General features: G+C 29.5%; 2 protein-coding genes across 4 annotated transcripts; one reads left to right on the forward strand and one right to left on the reverse strand.

The window, feature by feature from the left end:
- Window positions 1-248: 248 nt before the first annotated feature.
- On the reverse strand, window positions 249-10,594 carry PP5.2 (protein phosphatase 5.2). Of its 3 annotated transcripts, none has more exons than XM_088802676.1 (14): window positions 10,442-10,594; window positions 9,801-9,947; window positions 9,450-9,619; window positions 9,296-9,367; window positions 8,300-8,450; window positions 6,246-6,410; window positions 4,909-5,017; window positions 4,710-4,827; window positions 4,207-4,354; window positions 3,517-3,765; window positions 2,175-2,300; window positions 1,983-2,083; window positions 855-929; window positions 249-732 (listed from the first exon to the last, which is right to left on the reverse strand). In XM_088802676.1, exons 2-14 carry the CDS (start codon window positions 9,877-9,879, stop codon window positions 673-675), a joined length of 1,623 nt encoding a protein of 540 aa, XP_088658802.1. In that variant the 5' UTR covers window positions 9,880-9,947; window positions 10,442-10,594; the 3' UTR covers window positions 249-672. The 3 variants fall into 3 exon arrangements, with proteins under 3 accessions (XP_088658802.1, XP_088658809.1, XP_088658808.1); XM_088802683.1 differs by lacking the exon at window positions 10,442-10,594 and adding an exon at window positions 10,265-10,428 and having other exon boundaries at window positions 9,782-9,947; XM_088802682.1 differs by lacking the exon at window positions 6,246-6,410 and having other exon boundaries at window positions 10,442-10,593.
- A 9,657-nt stretch (window positions 10,595-20,251) lies between these two features.
- On the forward strand, window positions 20,252-21,655 carry LOC18612131 (uncharacterized). The gene has a single exon (XM_007048751.3). It carries the CDS (start codon window positions 20,342-20,344, stop codon window positions 21,551-21,553), a length of 1,212 nt encoding a protein of 403 aa, XP_007048813.3. The 5' UTR covers window positions 20,252-20,341; the 3' UTR covers window positions 21,554-21,655.
- Window positions 21,656-21,700: the final 45 nt, after the last annotated feature.

Genomic DNA, 21,700 nt, shown 5'->3' on the forward strand with positions numbered 1-21,700 from the left:
TTTATTGAATTATTTATTATTATTTATTTTTTTATTAATTATGCGGTGTTCATCATCACATTTATCTGTAATATTTGACCATCTTTTGCACCAGGATATGAAGGCGGTCGGAGCTGTTGGATTCAAGACTTCCAGGCTTGTGTATTATTGTGTTAAAAACCAACAATATAAAGAGGTAATGAGCAAAACCTTGGCACGAAGGGAAGAGTATCAGGCAAAGAGCCAATGAGTCCACGAAAGAACAAGTAAGTCAAAAACCATTGAAACAATTTTTATTCAAAGTATAAACAAAGGGCTATCTATAGTTTATAAATACAAAGGGAAAAGAGGTCAATCCATTTTGGATTTTACAATGCCGCCAGACTCCTACCAGCAAGCTTCTCTTTTCTTTTTCCTCTTTCCCAACCTTGAACTGGCTTTTGGATTCAAATGAGGAAAACTTTCAAAATATGAGACTGGAAGCCTGAAATTCTTACAATGAAACGGAGAGCAAAGGAGAGAGAGAGAGACCAACCTTTCAGGGAAAAGAAAAAGACAAACCACAAATTAAACTGCATCTGTCAACATTTACCACTTCTCCAGCTGCCTCCTGGAACAACTTACCATTGAGCAGTAGAGACATTGTATAGCAAAAAAAGGTACAAGACAGACCATCCTAGTCAGAGGCATAAATTATTGGAACATTCGGAGGAAATTGTTTGCATACGCCATTGGTTTGACATCAGGGTGAGGCTGCAAATCACAGGGGAAGTAAGTCAAACTTCTTCATATAAAAAGGGCTCCTGGTCCGTTTTTACACCAAACATATAACCAAAAAAGAAAAAATGACAAGACAAGCAACACAAACTACTGACCATTGCTGAGAACGTAACAATATTTGGCTTCAAATCAGGGGCTTCAAAGCAAATAAAGGCACCCTTGTTACCCATCTGCAACAAACAAAATTTCAACAATATTATATGTAAATAATCACACCATGATTCAAACAATTTGATCACTCGTGTTTACAAACAAAATGTAAATTGCTTGGGCCTTCAACTCCTAAAACAGAAATTCCAACCAAATCATTCAATTTCAACTTCCAACACAATGAAAAATAAAAGCAGCCCTAAAGATAAAGAGTTGTTGGAAAGAGAACAGGTAAGGAGGCTGTGGAGTTGGAAAAAGCCAAATCTCATGCAAGAATCAAGAACAAATTACACAATTCTCAAAAGTAACTTCACCAAATACTAGTAGAAACTTGATGTTCCATAAAATATGCCTGACATTGTCCACAAGTTCAATTGATATATTTAATCTTGCATTGTACTTAAAAATGATCATTGTGCACAGGTGGACACACACACACACACAGTGTACTTGAAAATGACTATATAACATGGATTAAGAAGAAGAAAGTCATTAGCATGCACATGCACCTGTCACTACCTCAATAATATCAAGAATGTTAAAACTTCAACCGTCCACCTCAATTGCTTTTCAATATCAGTTATAAGCTACAGTTCACATTAAGAGGGATCAAAAGTATGACAAGATGCTGCTACTTAATAGAGTTAACAACTGATAATACTTAGCTAAGGATAAGCAGATGAGTTAATCTAAAACAGCACAATGCTTCAATAAAATGAAGTTTGCAAGATAACACACTGAAGCCAGATTGTTAAGACAAAATGTCACTCCTGCTCAGAGAATCTATTCAATATAACAGGTTAATATTGCCTTGAATCTCTTTTACTGTGAAGCATATATGGTTCCACACAATAAATACCCGAGTAAAACTGTTTAAAGAATTTTTACATGTATTCATTCAGAACATAAATTCATCATTTGCAGGTTTTATATACATATTGATTCGAAACAGGTTTAACAATATTATTTTGTGTGTATAGAGAAATCCAAATCACATGATTATACAAAGCTGTGAGGTCAAATTTGCCATTAATTGGTGATCATATTTATGAAAGAATTTAAGACTCAATTACCTGGTCACAATAATTTGGTGCAGAGAAAACAGTAATAAGTTTACCATCATGCTCAATCTCATAACCTTCATCTTTTACTTCATGAGATCGTACAACTAAATCTGTCAATTAAGTATGTCAGATCAGCTACATTAAACACCAATTCTTTTTTCAGTAAAAAAAAGAAAAGCACCCAAACTTGCAGATAAATACCTAGATTGTTATCCTGCAAAAATTTTCTTGTCACATCTGCACCAAAAGAAAGACCCACTCCCCTCTTGCTAGGACCTCGTCCTGGGAAAGGTTGTGGATCACTCCAAAGCAATTCGCACATCAACCCTGATGAAATCAGACGGGGAGCCATGAGACATACAAACAAAACAACACATTTTTATCTTATCATTTTGTAATTTAGGGTTAATTTACATTATCCTCCATATCTCCTTTTTGTAATTTCATGAAAAATATTTATCTAGAAAAAATGAAAGGCAAAAAAAAAAGGAAAATGAAAAACAATGTCAACTTTTTCTTTCCTTTTTCTTGTATTTTTATCTTTTTTTTCTTTCCTTTTCTTCTTTTTTGTATATATATAATATATGGAAAAAAAAAAACAATTGGCTTGGGAAGCTCCATGGGAGTGCCAAAAAAATGTAAACCTTTTTTTGCTTTACTTTCTCTTGAATTCTTATCTTCTTTTCTTTCCTTGTTTTCTGTTAAAAAAGGATAAAAAAGAAAAAAAGGCTGGGAAGCTCCATCGGTGCTACCACATGGCACCCCCATGGAGCTTCCCAACCCATTGTATATATATTGTACATTGTAGTTGTCTACCTTTTCGCTCCTCAATTTGTTTTTCTTCAAAGATTTGAGAGATGACTAGTTTTTTGCTTTACATCCATTTTCCTTGTGAACTATATTATGTATCCAGTATTATAACAAATAAAAAATTTAAAAAAAAATCTATATTTTGAATATAACTTATAAATTTTCGACTTAAGTATAAATCTCCTCATATAATTGAATTTTTATATAATAAATTAAAAATGATAAATTACAAATTAGAAGATAGTGATTTAGGTTGATTACAAAATAATTCAAGTAAATTTTAACTTCATTATAAAAATTTATCAGAAACAATAAAAGCAAGAAGGTATTTTAACATTCAGAAATGCCCCTTCAATTCTATAAAATATATTAATATTAATTAATCAATAACTAATTGAGTCAGCTAGACTAAAACTCTACATGAAAATTTTTAAGTAAACCTGTACTCTATAGTTAAATTTTATTAGAAATAAAATAAAAAAGTGGAAAGGGTATTTTGTCTTCACAAAAGTTTCACACCTCTTAAGCCATATTTATATACTTTATAAATATAGTATGGATTATATAGGGGAAGCATTCATACAAATGAAAAACAATGAATAAATACACACTGACAGCTTAGTTGCTAGACTTAGTAAGAGAAAAAAATTGTTCATGCTGAATATAAAAAATTGCACCGACCATTGCATAAACTGAAGAAAAAGTAAAGAAAAAACACCATGTTGCAGTTTACCTTCCTCAGGAGGCTCACAAAACCGATCTATTGCTCTGATGTCTGAAAGTTTCACCCCATCAACACTAAAAAGGCCTCCATGAACAACAAAGACCTTTTCATTTATTACATGAGCCAAAGGCAAACAACAAAATACTTCTGCAAAGAGTTCCACAAATGTTTCACTCAGCTTGGACCTGACCTCACCCTCAAAACCGTATATCTTGTTCATGCTCTTACTCTCATGATTCCCCCTAGCAAGATAAATAGCTGAAAATTCCCGAGCAAGTAAATTAGATGCAACAAAACTGAAACTAAACATTTCATATGTATCATACCAACAGTGATGTCATATCCTGAAGATCAGTTTAGAAAGCATCTAATCAAGATGATCAGTTTAGTGAGTGTCTAATCATGAAGACAGTTTTGATAGAGATGCAAAAGGCATGAGGCAATAAAAATCTAAAGAATTGCACAGATAAAGCTCCTTGATAATCCAGTGAAAATTTGGTAAAAGGAAATAAGATTGGAAAAGTACTTTTTAAAATGGAAATCAGAGAAGATACATCTAAAATATTTGAGATTAACAAGATTCAAAATGTCAACCAAAAGGGTGAAGGGGGAGAGAAAAGTACAAAACAAAGGACTATGACAGTACATGCAAAGGCCTCAGGAGAAGTGCAAGGCAGAGAATGTCTCAAGTAAGTTCACCTGATGGACACATGCACTTAAATGCAAACAGTGTGAGGATGACCTCCACAGAGAAAGATCCTCTATCCACAAAGTCACCATTAAAGAGATATGGATTCTCTTCTGATGGGAGACCATTAAGCTCGAAAATGTTTATCAAATCGTAGAACTACAAAAAAGAAAAATAAAAATATTAATAAACAAACACCATTAACTCTAAACAGAGAAAAGAGAGAGAAAATATAAGCATTAAAATGAGGCATAATAATTACTCTCCACAGTTAACTACATTAACATAGCTGTAAGTGATAGGTAGCTCAAGAGAGTAACAAAGCCACCATGCAAGGCACCAATATAACTGAACAGAGAAACAACAAATCACCATGTCATTCAAGTTCATGCATTTATTTTCTATTAGCAGGTAATACCACTTTATCCTCTGTCAGTTGACTGCTAAAGACATATCATGTCAAGTTGTTAAGAATTACAGATTAAACATAAGGATTATAAAGATGTGAAATTACCTGACCATGCACATCACCACAGACAGTGAAATGACTGCCATCAGGAACATTAATATCAACAAGAGAGGGCTGAGACTGCAACATTTCTCTCGTTTGTAAGACAATCTGGAATGCATATCTGTACCAATAACAAGATTCAAAGAGAAAATATTAGTAATATAGAAAGAACAAAATCCATAACTGCACATGCTAAACATACCTTTTATGCAAACACTTTTGATTCTTGAAGTCATCCATCATTTTCTTAACAAAATCCAAAGTAACAACATCTCCCTCTATTTTTGCACCAGAATATTGTGGCTCCACCTCTATAAGGGAAACAAAATAGCAATTTCATTAATGTGCAGGGGACAAAATTATTGTTAACATACTTTCAAGAATTTAATAAAACAGCTAATACATCCAGTGGCTCCAAAACAAGTAAACAAATTACTTTCAACATTTTGCAGAATGTTTATCAGCATCTATGCAAATCAGTGTAAGTTATATGTTTATATGCAGCTTTCATATTAGAGAGTGAGTGAAAATCAAACACTAGCCTTTTTCTAATGCCAGAATGAATTGCTACATTCAATTCTACAAATTCTTTCAAGATAAACCCATGAAATGCACAGTCAATAAAGAGAAAACAGAACAAGCAAGTGCTCTCTCTCTCCCTCTCCCTCTCCCTCTCCAAGATCAATAATCATTACCTATTACATCATAAACCCATGGAATGAATAGTCAGGAACCAATATAAAATAGAAGCAGCAGAGAAAGTCCTTTGCTAGACGAGTCAAAATCTTGGGATCAAATCCCACCTTCATCATGGGCTTAGAGTTTTTACAGAAGGCGAAATACAACCTACCGCTACATTGTCCAACCATTGTCTCAGAGAAAAAACAAAGGAACAAAGGAGGAGAAGGAGCAAAACTACAAAAACATCTAAGCCTGGTATTTAGCTTGGTCTTCAAGCAAATCAAAGGTAATAACTTCTTGCCCACTAAACACTAACGTGTATACAAAATAAACCAGCAGAAATTTTATTCTGCAAATAAACATAATAGATGCAATAAAAGCAAATACCCACTCCCAGCCACCCAACATGTTAGCATTAAGGACCCTCTCACAGGAAAAACAGTGCTCCCAATTTTCCCCAAATTCAGATAATTGCATCAAGTAGTTAATAAGTTGTCATGCAATGTTTTTAACTTGCCCCTCTTCTGTCTCATGAAAATACATGATGGTTGGTAGCATTTCTGAACACATTTTTTACAAGACAGGTAAAATGAAAAAGAAGAAATTTTTTTAATGAAAAAAGGGAGAGAGAGAGAGAGAGAGAGAAGGAGAAATCCTGCTACATTACCAAGTGAAAAATGCATCAGTTTTCTAGTTAATTCACCAATTAAAGTATTAACTACTTTTCCAGAAGAAAAGATTTCCTGACTGTTATTGGAAAATGTGAGATTGAAATGTGGCAGTAGTTCAACATTTTACTTTGAGCTCAAACAGTCAAACCTAAGTCAAGCATTTATGTCTCAGTAAAGACACCACTACCAGTGGATCCACCCCACCACCATGTCCCTAGAACCACCACCACCACCACTGCTGCCACCTTTGTGGCTGCTGCCCCCACCATCATCACTAGTGCCGCCACAAATGCTACTGCAACTGCCGCTAAGGCCACTTGGGTGGGCATTGACGGTGAGCTGTGACTCATCCCTATTATGATACAATATGTTAAAATAATATAAATGTTGATTAACCATAAATTTTATGCTAGTTGATAATAAGTATCCATTGTAAATTTAATCTTAGAATTAAAACAGCTCGAGCTCATGGGAAAGCATCTCAAACCCTGCTTCTAATCTTAAATACTTGCAAAAGTCTGAAGCCAGAGTTATTACAGAAATGATTGGGAGGTCCAGCTAACATAATTGGTAAGACAGAATGCATAATTACGTCCACCCATATCAGCTTACCCCAAGAAAAAGTTATGGTGCAATAAAAAGAGAGTAAAAACCCTCCTTACAAAAATAGCAGTGCTAAGTTTTAGCCATTGTGTCAATTTAGCACTTTTTGTCATAATATTATAAATATTATTTTAGTAGTTTATCATTGATGGATGCAATTGAATCCAATACCACATTGATTTCACCCCTATATTTTATTCATAATATAGATTCAAATTACTCATTCAATATATTATGATGCTAACCTTAACTGGTTGCCAATCAATGTGATGGCCATTGAGTTTCTAAACATATAAATTTCTCTTTTGACAAATATACCTGTCTTCCAAAGCCAGTCACTAGTGAAGCAAAAACAGCCCACTAGCATGTTAAATCACTACAGTAAAATTAACATAATACTTCGTCAGAAACCTATATGTACAACAGATTAACTAATCACTGAAAAGTACAAATTCCCAAACCCAGGGGAGGAACACAAATGTCAAGACTCAAGTAGTCTACAGTCTGTCAGAAATTTATTAGTTGAGAACATCAGGAATCCTTGATATTAGGATCAACAATAACAAGCATAAGAGCTAGTTACTCCACTCACAAAAAATGTCATTTCTTATTAGAGAAAAACCTAATTATCTTGAACTTAGAAAAATGAAATATCATCAACCAACAACTTTCCTACAAGCAATGCCCTTACCCTGTACCTTACCAAAATATAGATCACACAAGTACAACCTAAAATAGTAAATAAGGACAACTATAAAACTTACAGTGTATAATGGTCATAAATTTCAATAAGATTCAGCTCAAGGCCTTTTTTATCAAAGTTACAAGAAGACCACAATTCTATAAGGAAAATCCAGCCTTGATAGGCCCAGACATTATCAAATTTTTAGAAACGATTTCACTTATCCATAGCCACATAATATTAGAGTTACCAATGAAAGTTACAAAAATTAGCAGCTTTTGCAGTACAATTACTATTTGATATTTCATTCCCCCACTACATTAAACATATATCAGGCACATATATAACCTAATAAATTAATCAAGATGATGACATCCAGATTGTAAGGCATTATAATATTTGGTTACAAGCTACCAAACTATTTGTTGAACAAAACCGAAGGGCATGCTGAATAATCAACTGTTAAACAACTGGTTGTTTTTCTTCATAAAGAACACTTAGAGATTCTTGATAAGAAATATGAAGTTGCAAGAAGAGGATAAAAACATAAAATCAACATCAGAAGGCATGGGAACTTTGCAAAAAAACACCCACGCCAGGGGAACAAGAAAAAAATAAGCCTCACTACACATTAGCTCACAAATTATTCCAACAGATGAAACACATAGATTCAAAAAATATTCCTAATGAGATTTAGGTGTTCCTGTCAACCAAACAAGGGTCATAGTTTCTCACAACAAATGTGAATCATACTCAATAGCTTGTGCATGACCCTTAACAGCATACTACAAACATTTGCAAGTCCTCAATTTTAACATTTTCTATTACCCATTGATGCTAACAAGAAACAGCCATCCTAATGAATTTCATATAAATGTGGAAACTGAATTTTGAAGACATCTTAGAATTCATAAATTAGAGTATATATGGTAGAAATAATGGGAAAAAGAAAATACCTATGGAATGGTAGTCAATGGAGTCAGCTACAGAATGCCTCTCAGACTCAGGTACAGCAATTGCTTCTTCAAATTTTAATTTCATTACTGCTTTCTCACATTCCTTTAATTTCTTAGTAGCATCAGGATCATTGGGACAAATCTTTTTGACCTAAGTCCAAAGGGAGGAAAACATTTTTCAGACATCACAACCACACGTGTCACATGTTAATGTATAGCAATTATACAAATTTCCTTGTGGAGAAAAAAGGCATTGACAGTAAATGCAAAAAAGCATGTGCAACAAAGAAAGTTACTACTAAGTTGAAACTTAGAAACTAGGCATTTTCACTTGCAAGAACCCTCCTCTAAGTCCTGATAAATTACACTAGTGAATTTTAAATTAGCTCAGAAAATAAGCCATAAGTGACTTCTCCAGGTATAAACTTCACTAGACCAATTTTAGACAGCATGAAGTATGAAAAATGAATTCCTCTGTTACCAGTACAATAAAAGGAACATGGCATTTCACAACAATCCCAGGTAAAACAACAATAAAACCATAAACTTTTTCTCACTCAAAAGAAAATGCATGCATATGTGCAGATATATGCAGCTCATAAAATGGAGAAATCATATTGACACCAATAAAGTTATCTCAAATCTTGCATGCAAGCGCATCTCAATACCTCATATGATATCTAATACTAGAAGAGGGCACAACTAGTTAAGCTCTGTCATAAATGGAGCAAGCATTCCATAATACTCCACAAAAAGTCAAAAAAACTATGATAATTTCTATTAAAATGATCTGGGCAAAAAATTTTTCTAATAAAATGAAGAACATTGACTGAAAGGGGGAAAAAATTCTACTCATAAATGTTTACATGGGCATGTAAATAGGAACATTTCTTGAGAAATATATTTCAGATAATGGCAACCTCTGTTTGCAAGAAGTTTAACAGAGACACTAAACAAACATATTTCGCAATATTACAACCCTGGCAGACAAAATACCTGTTGAAAATCTTTTAGTGCTTCCTTAAACTTTCCCATGGCAAGATAAGCAGCGCCTCGTCTGTAGTAACCCTGAAAATTAGAGACCCATCAGAACAAGAACACAAATAGATATTAAATAAGAGGAAGAATAATTTCAGTCAATAGAGCATGCCTTTGAATATTTAGGATCCACTTCAATTGCCTTAGTAGCATCCTGTATGGCACTACCATACTCTTCCAATTTGGTATGAGCAAATGCACGATTTGCCCAGTATACTGCGTTCTGAGCATTTAGCTCTATTGCTCGCGCGTACAAGTCAATAGCCTGACCATATTTGTGGGCTGGAAAAAAGAAAGCAAATCAACAACTTAAGCAAGACTAAACCCAAGAAATGGGAAACAGCATTATACATAAATTAAACAACCTACATAATACTCTACACAGAATTAAACACTCAGGGCTAGATCAATGAACAAGTAAAAAGCCACAATATTGAGATTTACATGCTCATCAAGTTTGCACCTTTAAATGCTTCATTAGCTTGGAGTTTGATTTCTTCAGCCCGTGAGACATCAGAACTTCCATTTTCCATACCGGGCATAACCTTTTATCGTCTTGACTAACTCCAGTAAAATGTTAGCCAAAAGCTAATCTTCTTCTTACAAACCTCTGCACTATCAATAAAAACATCAACAAACAAAAGAATAGTAAAAACGACCAAGCCTTGTTCCCAAAACAAGAGCATACATATTCAGAACTAACATCCATATCGAAAGCATCAAACGACTTCGAAACGACAATGCCTAAAATACCCTAGACTGAATCACAAATCTAAAATCATTGGCAAGAGTTTAAAAAGCAAATAAACAAATAACCTCCACATACAAAATTGAAGCAAATAGAACTAAATAATGATTCAAAATTCCATCTTTCATTCTTAAATGTTCAAAATGTTATATCTGGGAAAAGAAATTTTAATTCTTTACCTAAAAGAAGCAGCAGTTGCAGCTTAATCAACCAAAAGCATAACCAAACAGCGGATTAAGCATTTTCTAGGAACCAACCAAAAGGAAAAGAAAACAAGAAAGAAAATCTTATAGCTTTGGTTTCGTGAAGTATTGGGAAGAGTTAAGTGTAGATTAGTCAAGACGAAAGTAAATTACCTGCAAATTAGATGAAAATAAAAATCAGGTGAATTCGAGCTTGACTCTCGAGAGAGAGAGAAAATGGAAGCAAAAAGGGGGTTGTTAGCTAAGTGAAAGCGAAACCCTAGTTAAATAGTTAAAGCGAGAGCAACTCACCTTTACTGTTTTTGTTGATGTCATTGTTATTGCTGTGAAATATAGCTGCGCAGAAATTAAGACAGTAAGAACATCTATGAGAAAAAAATATTTTTTAATTTATTTTTTATATATCATCAATTGCAATATATTTATATACTTACATAGATAGATGGAGGGAATGAATACATGAAGAAGATAGGATAAATTTAGTAAATAGAAGTGTTTATTCATAGAAGGAATTTAGAAGATAGGGATCTACTAGATATGTTTGGCTTGTGAAATAGATAAAAATAAAATAAAATAGTTATTATGTAAGAATAGAAGTAGATGGAAATAGAATAAAATAGTTATTCTATAATTTTGTACAACAGTTGAAATAAAATAGGAATAATTATTATAACTTATCGTAGTGTTTGGTTAATAACAATAATTTTGAAATAAGAAAGAAATAAAAAATAAAAATATCTTTTATTATATATATGATTTTTTTCATTTTATTTTTTAAATATTAATTATTTATAATTTAATATTATTATGATTAAAATTTTAATAATTTTAATAAATTTCCAAATTTAAAATATTAATTTTATAATATATAATTAAAAATTAAAACTTTTTATTATAATAATATTTATTTTTTAAAACAACAAAATACTCTTTACATAATTTAGTAAAATTTATACCAAAAGACAAAAATAAGTAATTTTTTTTAATTTTTATTTTCATTAAAATTTAAATTTTAATAATTTATTTTTAAAATATTAGTATAATTTTTTATTTTTTTCTTTATTTGCATTTTTTATTTCTTATTTATACTCATTAAAAATTTAATATATTAATAATTTAATAAATAAAACATTAATAGTTTTAAGATATTAATATTTTAATATTTTAATCATATTAATATTAATAATGTTTAAATTATATATAAATATTAATATTTTAAAATTTATAAATTATTTTTTCTTTCTTATTCTATTTTTTTCCTTTTTTCCTTTTTTCTTCTTAATGGGTCGGTCACCAAAAATGTGATCGATGTAATGAAACGTTGATATGATGCACCATGTGGCTGGATCTGGCCACTAGGGCTTCAGATCTACACTTCCCGCAACTGGATCTGGCCGTGGAGTGCCAGATCCGATAGTAGAGATATGGTCGGGAAGCACCAGATTAGGTTGTAGATCCCAAACTCGATGACTATTCAATTGAATCTTGTCAAAAAGTACTAGATCGACGCTTTCCGATCATATTCGATCGTAGAATCGCTGTTGTCGTCGCCGCCATCCGTTGCTTCCATCATTATCTTTGGTGATGAATGCCAGTTAAAGAGAGAATGAGATAGGCAATAACGTGAGAAGAGAGAGAAAAAAAAAAGGGAAAAAGAGAATAATAAGAAATATTTATATGTCTAAGTTGTAATATTTCTAAATTATAAAGAGTATTTTAGTTTTATTAGATTTTAAAGTTATTCCATCAACCATAGAATAGCAAATACTACAAAGGAACTTGAGTTTAGTTAAGCTTGAGTTTTACCTCATTTTAAGGAATAGTTAATACTAAATAATAGTTATTCCTTATGGCATTGCTTAACAAACAGGGGTAAAGAGAAAACATGGGAATAGCTAAGCTATTCTCTGTACCAAACATGCTGTAAGTCCATTGGATATGAAGAGATTTAAAAGATTGGAGATTGCAATGGACATTCACGCATATATTTTAATAGTTTTTTATTTTAATTTATTAATTTATGATTTCTAAAGTTGTTTAATAATTTTAATTTTGTTGTGGAGAAAGTTATGGAAAAATTTAGAGTTTCTACGGGGAATTTTTTTTTTGCTACAATAATATAAATTTTAATCTAGTAACAAATGTCATAAATTTTGGTTTCATTTGAATATGTGAACAAATTAAGCAATTAAATATTACATGTGTTAAAGTGCTAGAATAATTAAATTCACAAATCAATAATTACAATTTATAATCTATACTTTTTTTTAATCAACCATATGAACTCTATTGGTCAATAAATAATAAATCTATTACTATCTACATCTACATATAGTAGTAGTTGTCCCTAAACTAATTGGTTAATACTTGTATAGTCTAATTGTTTGACACATGGTTGCTTAATTCGAGGTTGAATTGTCCCAAGGACATGTATGGTATTTTGTTATTTATTGAGAGAGTTTGTTTGATTGTTTTTACTGATGAGGTTTCGAATATTTTGAAAGATGTTGAGAATGATTTTGTCCGTTTATGTTTATTTCAATATATTTTTAAAATATATATATTTTTTAAAATAATATATATTTTTATATTAATTTATTAATTAAAAAAGCTTATTGCTTGAACACATTATTTAATAATATAGATTTTGTCTATTCATGGTATTTTTGTTTAGTTTTTCTTCAAGTTATAGAAATTGGTTATTGGATTTCCTTCTTTCATTCTTATTTTTTGTTTATTTTTTTTAATGTTTTTTAATTTAAGGATTTTAGAGTGCATGTAATTGATTTTTACTTTTGTTCCTTATTGTGATTTTTTTATTTGTTTCTCATTGATGATTGTATGTTATTTGTTTTATTTTGTTTAATTATTATTATTATTATTAATTTTGAATGTATTTTATTTATACTAATGTTCAAGGCATCTTAAATTGGAGATTAAGCGAGGCATGATTTGTTAGAAAGAAAAGGAAAAGAAAAAGAAAAAGTTGAAACATAATAGACGGGTATCTTTTTTTGTGAGTTTTGAGATTTAATTCTTTATTTAGTTTTTCTCTCTTTTTAATTTTTTGTTATTCTTTCTTAATGTTTATTTCTTAATCGATAATATTTACATTTGTCTTTTTTTTTAATAAAAATTGTCATACAACTAAACATTAACTACTCATTGTTGTTATTTTTCTTATGCATGAATTTTTCTGTTGTTTTCAGTTAATCCGATTTTTGGATTATTTTTGGGAATGCAATTGATTAGTGTTACTTTATTTTATTGTGCAATCGTGGTTTTTACATGTTTAAAATAACTTCCAATTATAATTGTTTCAAAGGTATTTTATATATTAATTTCATGATTTTCTATTTATTCAAGTTTTTTATTATTTGAGTTCTTTATTATTTTCATTCTTATAATGTTGTTGCTTCCATACAAAAACTAGAAGTCTTTCATCTAAGTTTTTAAATTCTTTCTTTGGTTTTTATCTAATATGATTAAATGTATGATTATATTTTTTCTATTGCAGGCAATGATCTACATACATTTTTACTCAAGTTGTATCAATTATTAACTTCTTTTACTTGTTACTCATCTTATCTCATATACATCATATAATTTATATTTTAATTATCTTTTGAGTAAGAATGTGTCTTGTACTAGAATTATATTTCTTAATTTACATGTTCGTCATTATTATTTTACTATACGTTTATCTTTCAACTCATTTGATCTTTTTTGTAATTATTTTTTGAATATTCAAAAAGGTCATAGATAAGTGTATTTTTACAAAATACATTATTAGTCAACCATTCACTTTATAATTATATATTATTAAAATCATATTGATAAAATATTATCAAGTTACGGATTTATTGAGTTCCAAAATTTGTTTCGTTTTTCTTTTTTTTAAAAATTTATTTTTTTCATTAATATTAATTTTTTTACTAATTATATTTACAATTTTTTTAAAAAAAATTGTCATATAAGTAAATATAAACTACTACCCTTGGATTTTTTTTATGCATGAATTTTTTTTAGTTTTTAAATTGATGTAGTTTTTGAATTAGTTTTTAGGAATACAATTGATTAGTATTGTTTTAATTTTACAAGATTTTTTTGGGTTTCTCTTTGTATAATTGTTTGTCCCTTTCTTCTTTAGTTTTTCTCTTCCTCCATTTCTTCCTCATTTTCTTTGTTTTTCTTCTTCTGTTTCTTTTTATTTTCTCAACTTATTTATCTTTCGAACAAAATTTTTAATTTTTTTACTTATTTGTTATTTTTGTTTTCACTTTAAAATTTTTTGCATGTAATTAATTTATATATACTTAATTTTTCAACTTTCTTTATTTTGAATAGGAAAAATAGTACCACTTGTAAATTTTGATATGTGTTTTCAATACGGTAGTAGTTTCCAAGTTAACCCAACAAATAACCATCAAAACATCTAGTGATTTTTCTACATTTATCTTTACAAATTACAATGTAATTTCATGTTTATAAATGATACATTGATTCAGCATTTGGTTTTAGATAATTATCTTTATTATTAATGTAAATTAAGTTTATATTTTATTCATACATCAAATGATTGTGTCTTTAACACATAGCAAGGGTTACACTCTAGTTAAAAAAACTATTATGATATCGTTCCAATTGAGGGTCCGGATGACAAATGCCATTCAATTAAATTTTCCCAACTTCTTTTTTATTTATTTGGAGGCCAAAGGGATGTTGGTTTTTTTTTAAAAAAAAAAAAAGTGAAAGGATGTTATTTTGATGAAAGGAATTAGGAAAGGGGAGGAGTTGACCTTGGTGGAGTGTGATTTTTGTATAGGAGAGGAACGGATTAAAGAGGAGGAAAAGCTGATGGTGGCGGTTGAAGGTTTCAAAAATTTTGTAAAAAAATTAAATCAAAAACTTATATGAACAAAACAAAAAAACAATAGTAATCTACACAACAACAACAACAAGCATCAACAAGCATTTGGTGCCTTACAATGTAAGGTGATTATTTTTGAAAAGATACCATTACATCGTTTAGTATATATGAGAAAGTGTTTGATTAAAATATTAAGAAAATAATATTGTAACATTTAATTTATAAAAATGTGATGTTAATTTCTAAAATTATGGTTTATGTATGTAAATGCAAGTTCAATACACTTACATGCTTTTTAAAATTAAAATAGTAAATTAAATTTATTAATTTAAATTAGTTAATTGGCTATTTAAATTAACCAATTAACTAGTTAATTGGTTGATTAAGTTAATTTAAAGTGGTAATTAAAATAGTTAATTAATTAAATGAGATTTACATTTTTTTATTAGTTTATATTTAAATTAGTTAATTAGCTATTTTAATTAACTAATTAATTAGTTAATTAAGTTAATTTAAAGTAGTAATTAAATTAGTTGATTAATTAATTAAATGAGACTTACATTTTTATTTTATAATTAAATTAATTAATTTAAATAGTTAATTAGTTACCTTGATTAACTAATTAGTTAGTAAATTAGTTAATTAAGTTAAATTAAGGTAGTAATTCGATTAGTGAATTAACTAAATGATATTTGTATTTTTTATTAGTTTATAATTAAATGAATTAATTAGTAATTAAATTAGTTATTTAATTAATTAAATGAGATTTGCATTATTTTATTAGTTTATAATTAAATTATTTACAGTAAAACCTTTGTATATTAATACTCGATAAATTAATAACCTCGATTAAATAGTATATTTTGTCGGTCCTGACTTGAAACCAACACGTTAAATTAATAATTCGTTAAATTTATAAAATAATACATTTAAAAAAAACACATAGGTCTCACTAAATATATAAATTAATAATCTCCTTATACATCAAAGTTATATATATACATAATTCAATTGGAAGGCCTTTGTAAAATATGACTCTAATATTACTTGTTTGTTCTTGAAATTGGTGTCTCCTTTTAAGTGTAGTATTTTTGTATTGCAATAGAAAATTATGCAATGTGATTGTTGCAGGTGTATTTGAGATTTTCTATGTTGTACTTACACAATGTTTTACGCATTTCATCTGTATTGTTGATTTCATTACCCCTTTGAGATAATAAGTCATTGTATTTAGTTTTACCGTTTGTGATACTGTGTGTTTTTTTTTATAAATGTTTTTACTTGACTTAATCTTCATGAAGTATATTAATTAAGTATACATTGAATGTAATTTTAGTTTGTTACAAAAATGAATAGATTCATGATTTTTATTTAATAAGACTAATTACTTTTACCAAGTTGCTTGGTTAAATAAATATTCATAATTCGCTAATTAAGTAATATTCGTATAATTACAATACATAAGATATATATTAAATTCAATGTTTTGCAAGAGAAAAGAATACCTTGATAAATTAATTTTTTATTAATTAATATATAAATTAATAAATTATTAATTTATTGATTAAATAATATCTCAATTAACTAATAAATTTTCCTGATCTAAAGGATATTAATTTATAGAGGTTTTACTATCATTAAAATAATTAATTTAAATTAGTTAGTTAATTAAATGAATTTGTAATAGCTATTTTAATTAACTAATTAAATTAGTTAATTAGTTGATTAAGTTAATTTAAAGTAGTAATTGAATTAGTTAATTAACTAATTAAATGAGATTTTTATTTTTCATTAGTTTATAATTAAGTTAGTTAATTAGATATTTTAATTAACTAATTAATTAAGTTAATTTAAAGTAGTAATTAAATTAGTTAATTAACTAAATGATATTTGAATTGTTAGTTGGTTTATAATTTACATTAATTAATTAGTAATTAAATTAAATTAAAGTAGTAATTAAATTAGTTAATTAACTAATTAAATGACTTTTGTATTTTTTATTAGTTTATAATTAAATAAGTGAGAGGGAAAGATGTTGAGCATTTTAGTTTAAAAATAATTATTACTTTCTTAAGTAGTGGGAAAGTAAGATTACATTAATTTAAGTGAGAGCGAAAGATGACGGGCATTATTCACAATTGTAATTTTATCATGAAGGAACGAATGCAATGGGTTGATTGCATTTATTCCAAAACACAACAAAAATTTAGTGACGAAGAGAGGAAGTGGTGATTGACACCGTTCAATTTTTAATTTGTTTTATTATTATATGTTGAAAATTGAGAGTATATAATTTTGTCACCTTTAAAAATAATAAATAAATTATTTTATACTAATGGTAATTCATTTGACTTATTGATTCACCTTAGACTCAATTTTACTATTTCTTATTTCTTTTTTTCTGTGCAAAGCACTACTTTATTTTCTTGTGCATTACATAGAAACCCTCTAGCTTTTTCTTGTTATTATATTTTTCTCCTCTTTTTTTTTTCTTTTTGTGTGCAATGCACACTTTTTTTGTGCACTACGTAGAAACCCTTCATTTTTTTATTTTTATATTTCCTTGGCATGCAATTTGAATTTTTTTAAACCGTTTAGTTTTTTTTTTTATTTTTTTTGTTGCACACCATTTTCAACTTTTATCCTATTCATCAAACAATTTTTTTTCTTTCCAAACCAAATGACTATATTAAACTAAAGGAGAAAGTGGTCTTTTCAGCTTCTACAATCCATCTATTGTGAGAGAAAAATGGATTTGAAAAAGGAATTGGAGGAGCATGCTAAGAAAGCTAAACCTTTTACCAAAGACCACAACAAATGAAAACAAGCTCATCTTATATGGATTGTTAAAGCAAGTTAGTGTTGGACCAGTGAATATCAACCGTCCTTGAATGTTCAACATGAGGGAAAGTTACAAGTGGGATGCACGGAAGGCTGTTGAAAGCAAATCTAAGGAGGAAGAGGCTGCTGCATCATCTTGATGTCTCACAGTGTGTTCGCTGCCTTCTCACTTGTGTTTGAACAAGTAAAACTAAGAATAAACATTGTACTTTTCTTATTGCTTCTCCATGTTATTCTTGAATTATGCCTATTTAAATTAGATGTATTTTGTGTAAAAACAATTATACTAAATCCCTTAATTCACATAAATTTGAGATCCTTAACATTTAGTATTAATCTATCATAATTTATAGACAATATTCTTTTAATTCCCAAATTTCAATTCAATTTTAGTTTTTACCTTTGATTTATATTAGTAATATTTGAATTTATAAAAGATATTGTAGTACAGTTATTATTATGTATTTTGTTAATTTAATGGTATATTTTAATTCTCTTATAAATGAAAATGACTTGATAAAAAAAGACACAATATAATCTCAAAGTATAGCTTACGATACCTAATGTGCGTGCGTGTGTGTGTGTGTGTATATATATATTTGCTTTATGTCTATTTGTATACTAAATTTGAAAATTTATATTTAAATTGTTAATGAAAGTTTATATTATATCTTATTTTATTCAAACGTGATCAATTTTTTGCTTCAAATCGAACCATTGATCTAATTTATAATTTTATATAATTACCCTTTAAACACTCATCATGTAAAATTATAGATCTTTCAAATTGAATCATTGATCTAATTTATAACTTTATATGATTGCCCTTTAAACACTAAAATTATAAATTCGTCACTGCGTAAAACTTTTCTTTTTCTTAGTATGTCTTATAAGTAAGTAAGCTTGGTGTTTCCTGAACACAAAATTTTTAATTTTCTATGTTATTTTTTCAAAAAAAGTATCCAAATCCTATTTAGAAATTGGGTTCATTTTAAAAGTACTCCTCATATATAAAGTATTTTCGAAAATAGCTCTCTTTATAATTTTAACTATTTTTAACCGAAAAAAATTAATTTTAAATAAAATTACCTTTAATGAAACTGACCTATATGTTTAAGTCTATATCTCTAACTAACTCATATACTTTGAGCTTTCGTTGCTAGACCATTCATCTTTAGAATATTTCTCGTTAGAAAGAAAAACCTTTAAGCATTTTGAGTATTTTAGATTGTCTTTGATATATGAAAAAAAATCTTTGAACGTTTTGAGCATTTTAAGCATTTTGAAGTGATTTTTTATATATAAAGAAAAATTTTTGAGCATTTTTCGTCAAGTAGGTATATTCGTTAATTATGATAGTAAATGGAAGATGGTGTGTTATTTGAAGTTATTGATTTTATTACATGGAACTTGGTAACTTTGGTGGTTTTTAAGTATTACGTTACTAATTTTTAGACATTATGTTGCTGGTTGATAGGGTATTTCATGACTGATTTTTAAGTATTACGTGACTAGTTGATAGGCATTACGTGACTTAGGCATTGCATGATTGATTAATAAAGTATTGCGTTACTAGTTTTTATGCATAATGTGACTTAACATTGCTTAAAAATCATTCACGCAATGCCTACAATCTAGTCACGTAATGCTTAAAAATCAGAAACGTAATGATTAAGTTATGCAATGCTTAAAAATTAGCTTCGCAATGCCTACAAGTCAGTGACACAATGTTTAAAAACTAGTAATGCAATACCTAATAACTTATTAATTTACCTGCTCGCAGTCAGGTTTAAGTTGCTAAAGTCATACAGTGTTCTAATTTACAAATATATCTAATCAATTTCAACCCCTCAATTTTGGAGTTGTTTGAATATAAAACAATAAACCAAAACCTAAAACGCATACCTTGATGTCATCTTTGCTTTTGAAACAGTATTTAATAAAAAAAAAAATCAGGATTTAATTTTAAAATTTTTGTCTAAATAACAAAATTAAAAAAATCAAAATCATTTTTATTTATCTAAAATTGTTTAAAATGTATTGTTGTCAGCTCATATAAAAAATTAATTAAAAATATTTAAAATTATATTTATGAAGAGAGTTATTTTTCACAATTTTTTCTTAAAAATACTATTATACAACTCAAGCTGGGATTCTACTTCTTTAACACTGCTAGTTTTAATTTCCCGTAGAAATAATATAATCTATAAAAATTCAAAGAACAACTTTGAACCCTAACTTCATGTGTTCTCCTTTGTTGCTCTTGCTCTTTGTCTCGATTCCTTGCCATCTTCATCCTATCTCTTAGCTTTCTTTGCTTTTGTTTTTGTTTTTTTTATTCCATGGAGATCAATCGTGTGGAAGACGAGTTTAGCGATAAAACATCGAGTGAGAACGAGAATGAGCGTCAGAGGACAGTGCGTGATGATGATAATGATCACGGTGCTTCTTCTTCAGATTCTTTAATGGAAAGGCAAAGACCAAATCGAAGAAAGTTCAGATGGCGCGAGAAGAATGTTTCCAATGGAGCTGAAGGCCAAGTTCGAAGCTGTCCATATTGCGGCAAAAAATTCAGCCCTGGCCAAGCCTTGGGTGGTCATATTCGGATGCACGAGAAGCCTAAAGCTTATAAGTCAGTGCCTAAAGTTTTGTCCACCGTGACTGATAAGAAAGAAAAGGGAGACAATACTTGTTTTATTTGCAAGGAGAGGTTTCCATCGATCATGTCGTTGTGTGGACATATGAGGAACCATCCTGAGAGGGATTGGAAGGGTATTCGGCCTCCGAATTCTGACGAGACTACACCTGAGCCTGACACTCGACTACTGCAACAGGAGCCAGCTAAAAATTTGCCGAATTGCATAAGCAATTGGTCAGTGACTGGAAAGAGAGGCCGGAAAGCTAGTATTAAAGACAAGCTTGCCATTAATCGAGTTCCTGAAAAGAAGAGGGAGCTTCGAAATTCAGAAGATGGGAACCAATCCAAGTTTCCAAGGCAGGAGTTGAAGACTGAAAAGGCTGCTTCGATACTAGAAGAAGAAGACATCTTGGAAAAGGATTTGCCAGAAGAAGGAGAGATCATTGAAGAAGAACTTAACATCCGCAAAGTTGATGACGGCAGTAGTATAAGCGAGGATGTACTAACTAATTCTTTCTCAACTTTTCAAGCATTGGGTATACAAAGGGTCAGCCATGGGAAGATTAACGACTTTGATCACCTAGGTGAATTGGCCTTCTCTGATGCCACAATTGTTGACAAGAAGCATAGGGAAGCTAGTTCTTCTGGCTCAAACGTGGGCAAAAGTAAAAAAATTGCACGCCACGGTAAGACTTATCAGGCCCGTAGCAACCATAAGATCTGCCTTCAAATGGAAACTGCAGACAATCCCCTCAGCAGAATTACATCGCAGGAAGAAGCCAAGGAGGTTGGTTTCAGAGGAGAACCAGCAGGAGAAAGTGGATTTGATCACAAAGCCAGCCTCTCCCCTGAAGCTAAACAGGCTGGTACTGCGAAAATGTTGGATTTTGATCTCAATCTTCCTCATGAAGAATAAATTCAATTTTCACTTTGCCTTTTCTAAGCTTGCTTTTTTTTTTTTTTTTTTTAGTACTTCTCTAAGAAGTCACCTTCTGGAGTCGGGTGCTTGAGCTTCTCCCTATCGTTGTTATCTGTATTTTCTTTAGAATTTAAACTTACGAAA

Source organism: Theobroma cacao, chromosome 1 (assembly GCF_053813885.1).
Source record: "Theobroma cacao isolate CCN51 chromosome 1, ASM5381388v1, whole genome shotgun sequence".
In the NCBI taxonomy this organism is placed as follows: domain Eukaryota; kingdom Viridiplantae; phylum Streptophyta; class Magnoliopsida; order Malvales; family Malvaceae; genus Theobroma; species Theobroma cacao.

Excerpts from the sequence above, each read along its gene's own strand:
- PP5.2 (XM_088802676.1), bottom strand. The coding sequence starts at position 9,879 with ATGCCCGGTATGGAAAATGGAAGTTCTGATGTCTCACGGGCTGAAGAA. Across the intron at positions 9,620-9,800 it reads AGCTAATGAAGCATTTAAAG|CCCACAAATATGGTCAGGCT; the intron begins GTGCAAACTTGA and ends TCTTTTTTCCAG. Across the intron at positions 3,766-4,206 it reads TAAGTGCATGTGTCCATCAG|CTATTTATCTTGCTAGGGGG; the intron begins GTGAACTTACTT and ends GGGAATTTTCAG.
- LOC18612131 (XM_007048751.3), top strand. The coding sequence starts at position 20,342 with ATGGAGATCAATCGTGTGGAAGACGAGTTTAGCGATAAAACATCGAGT.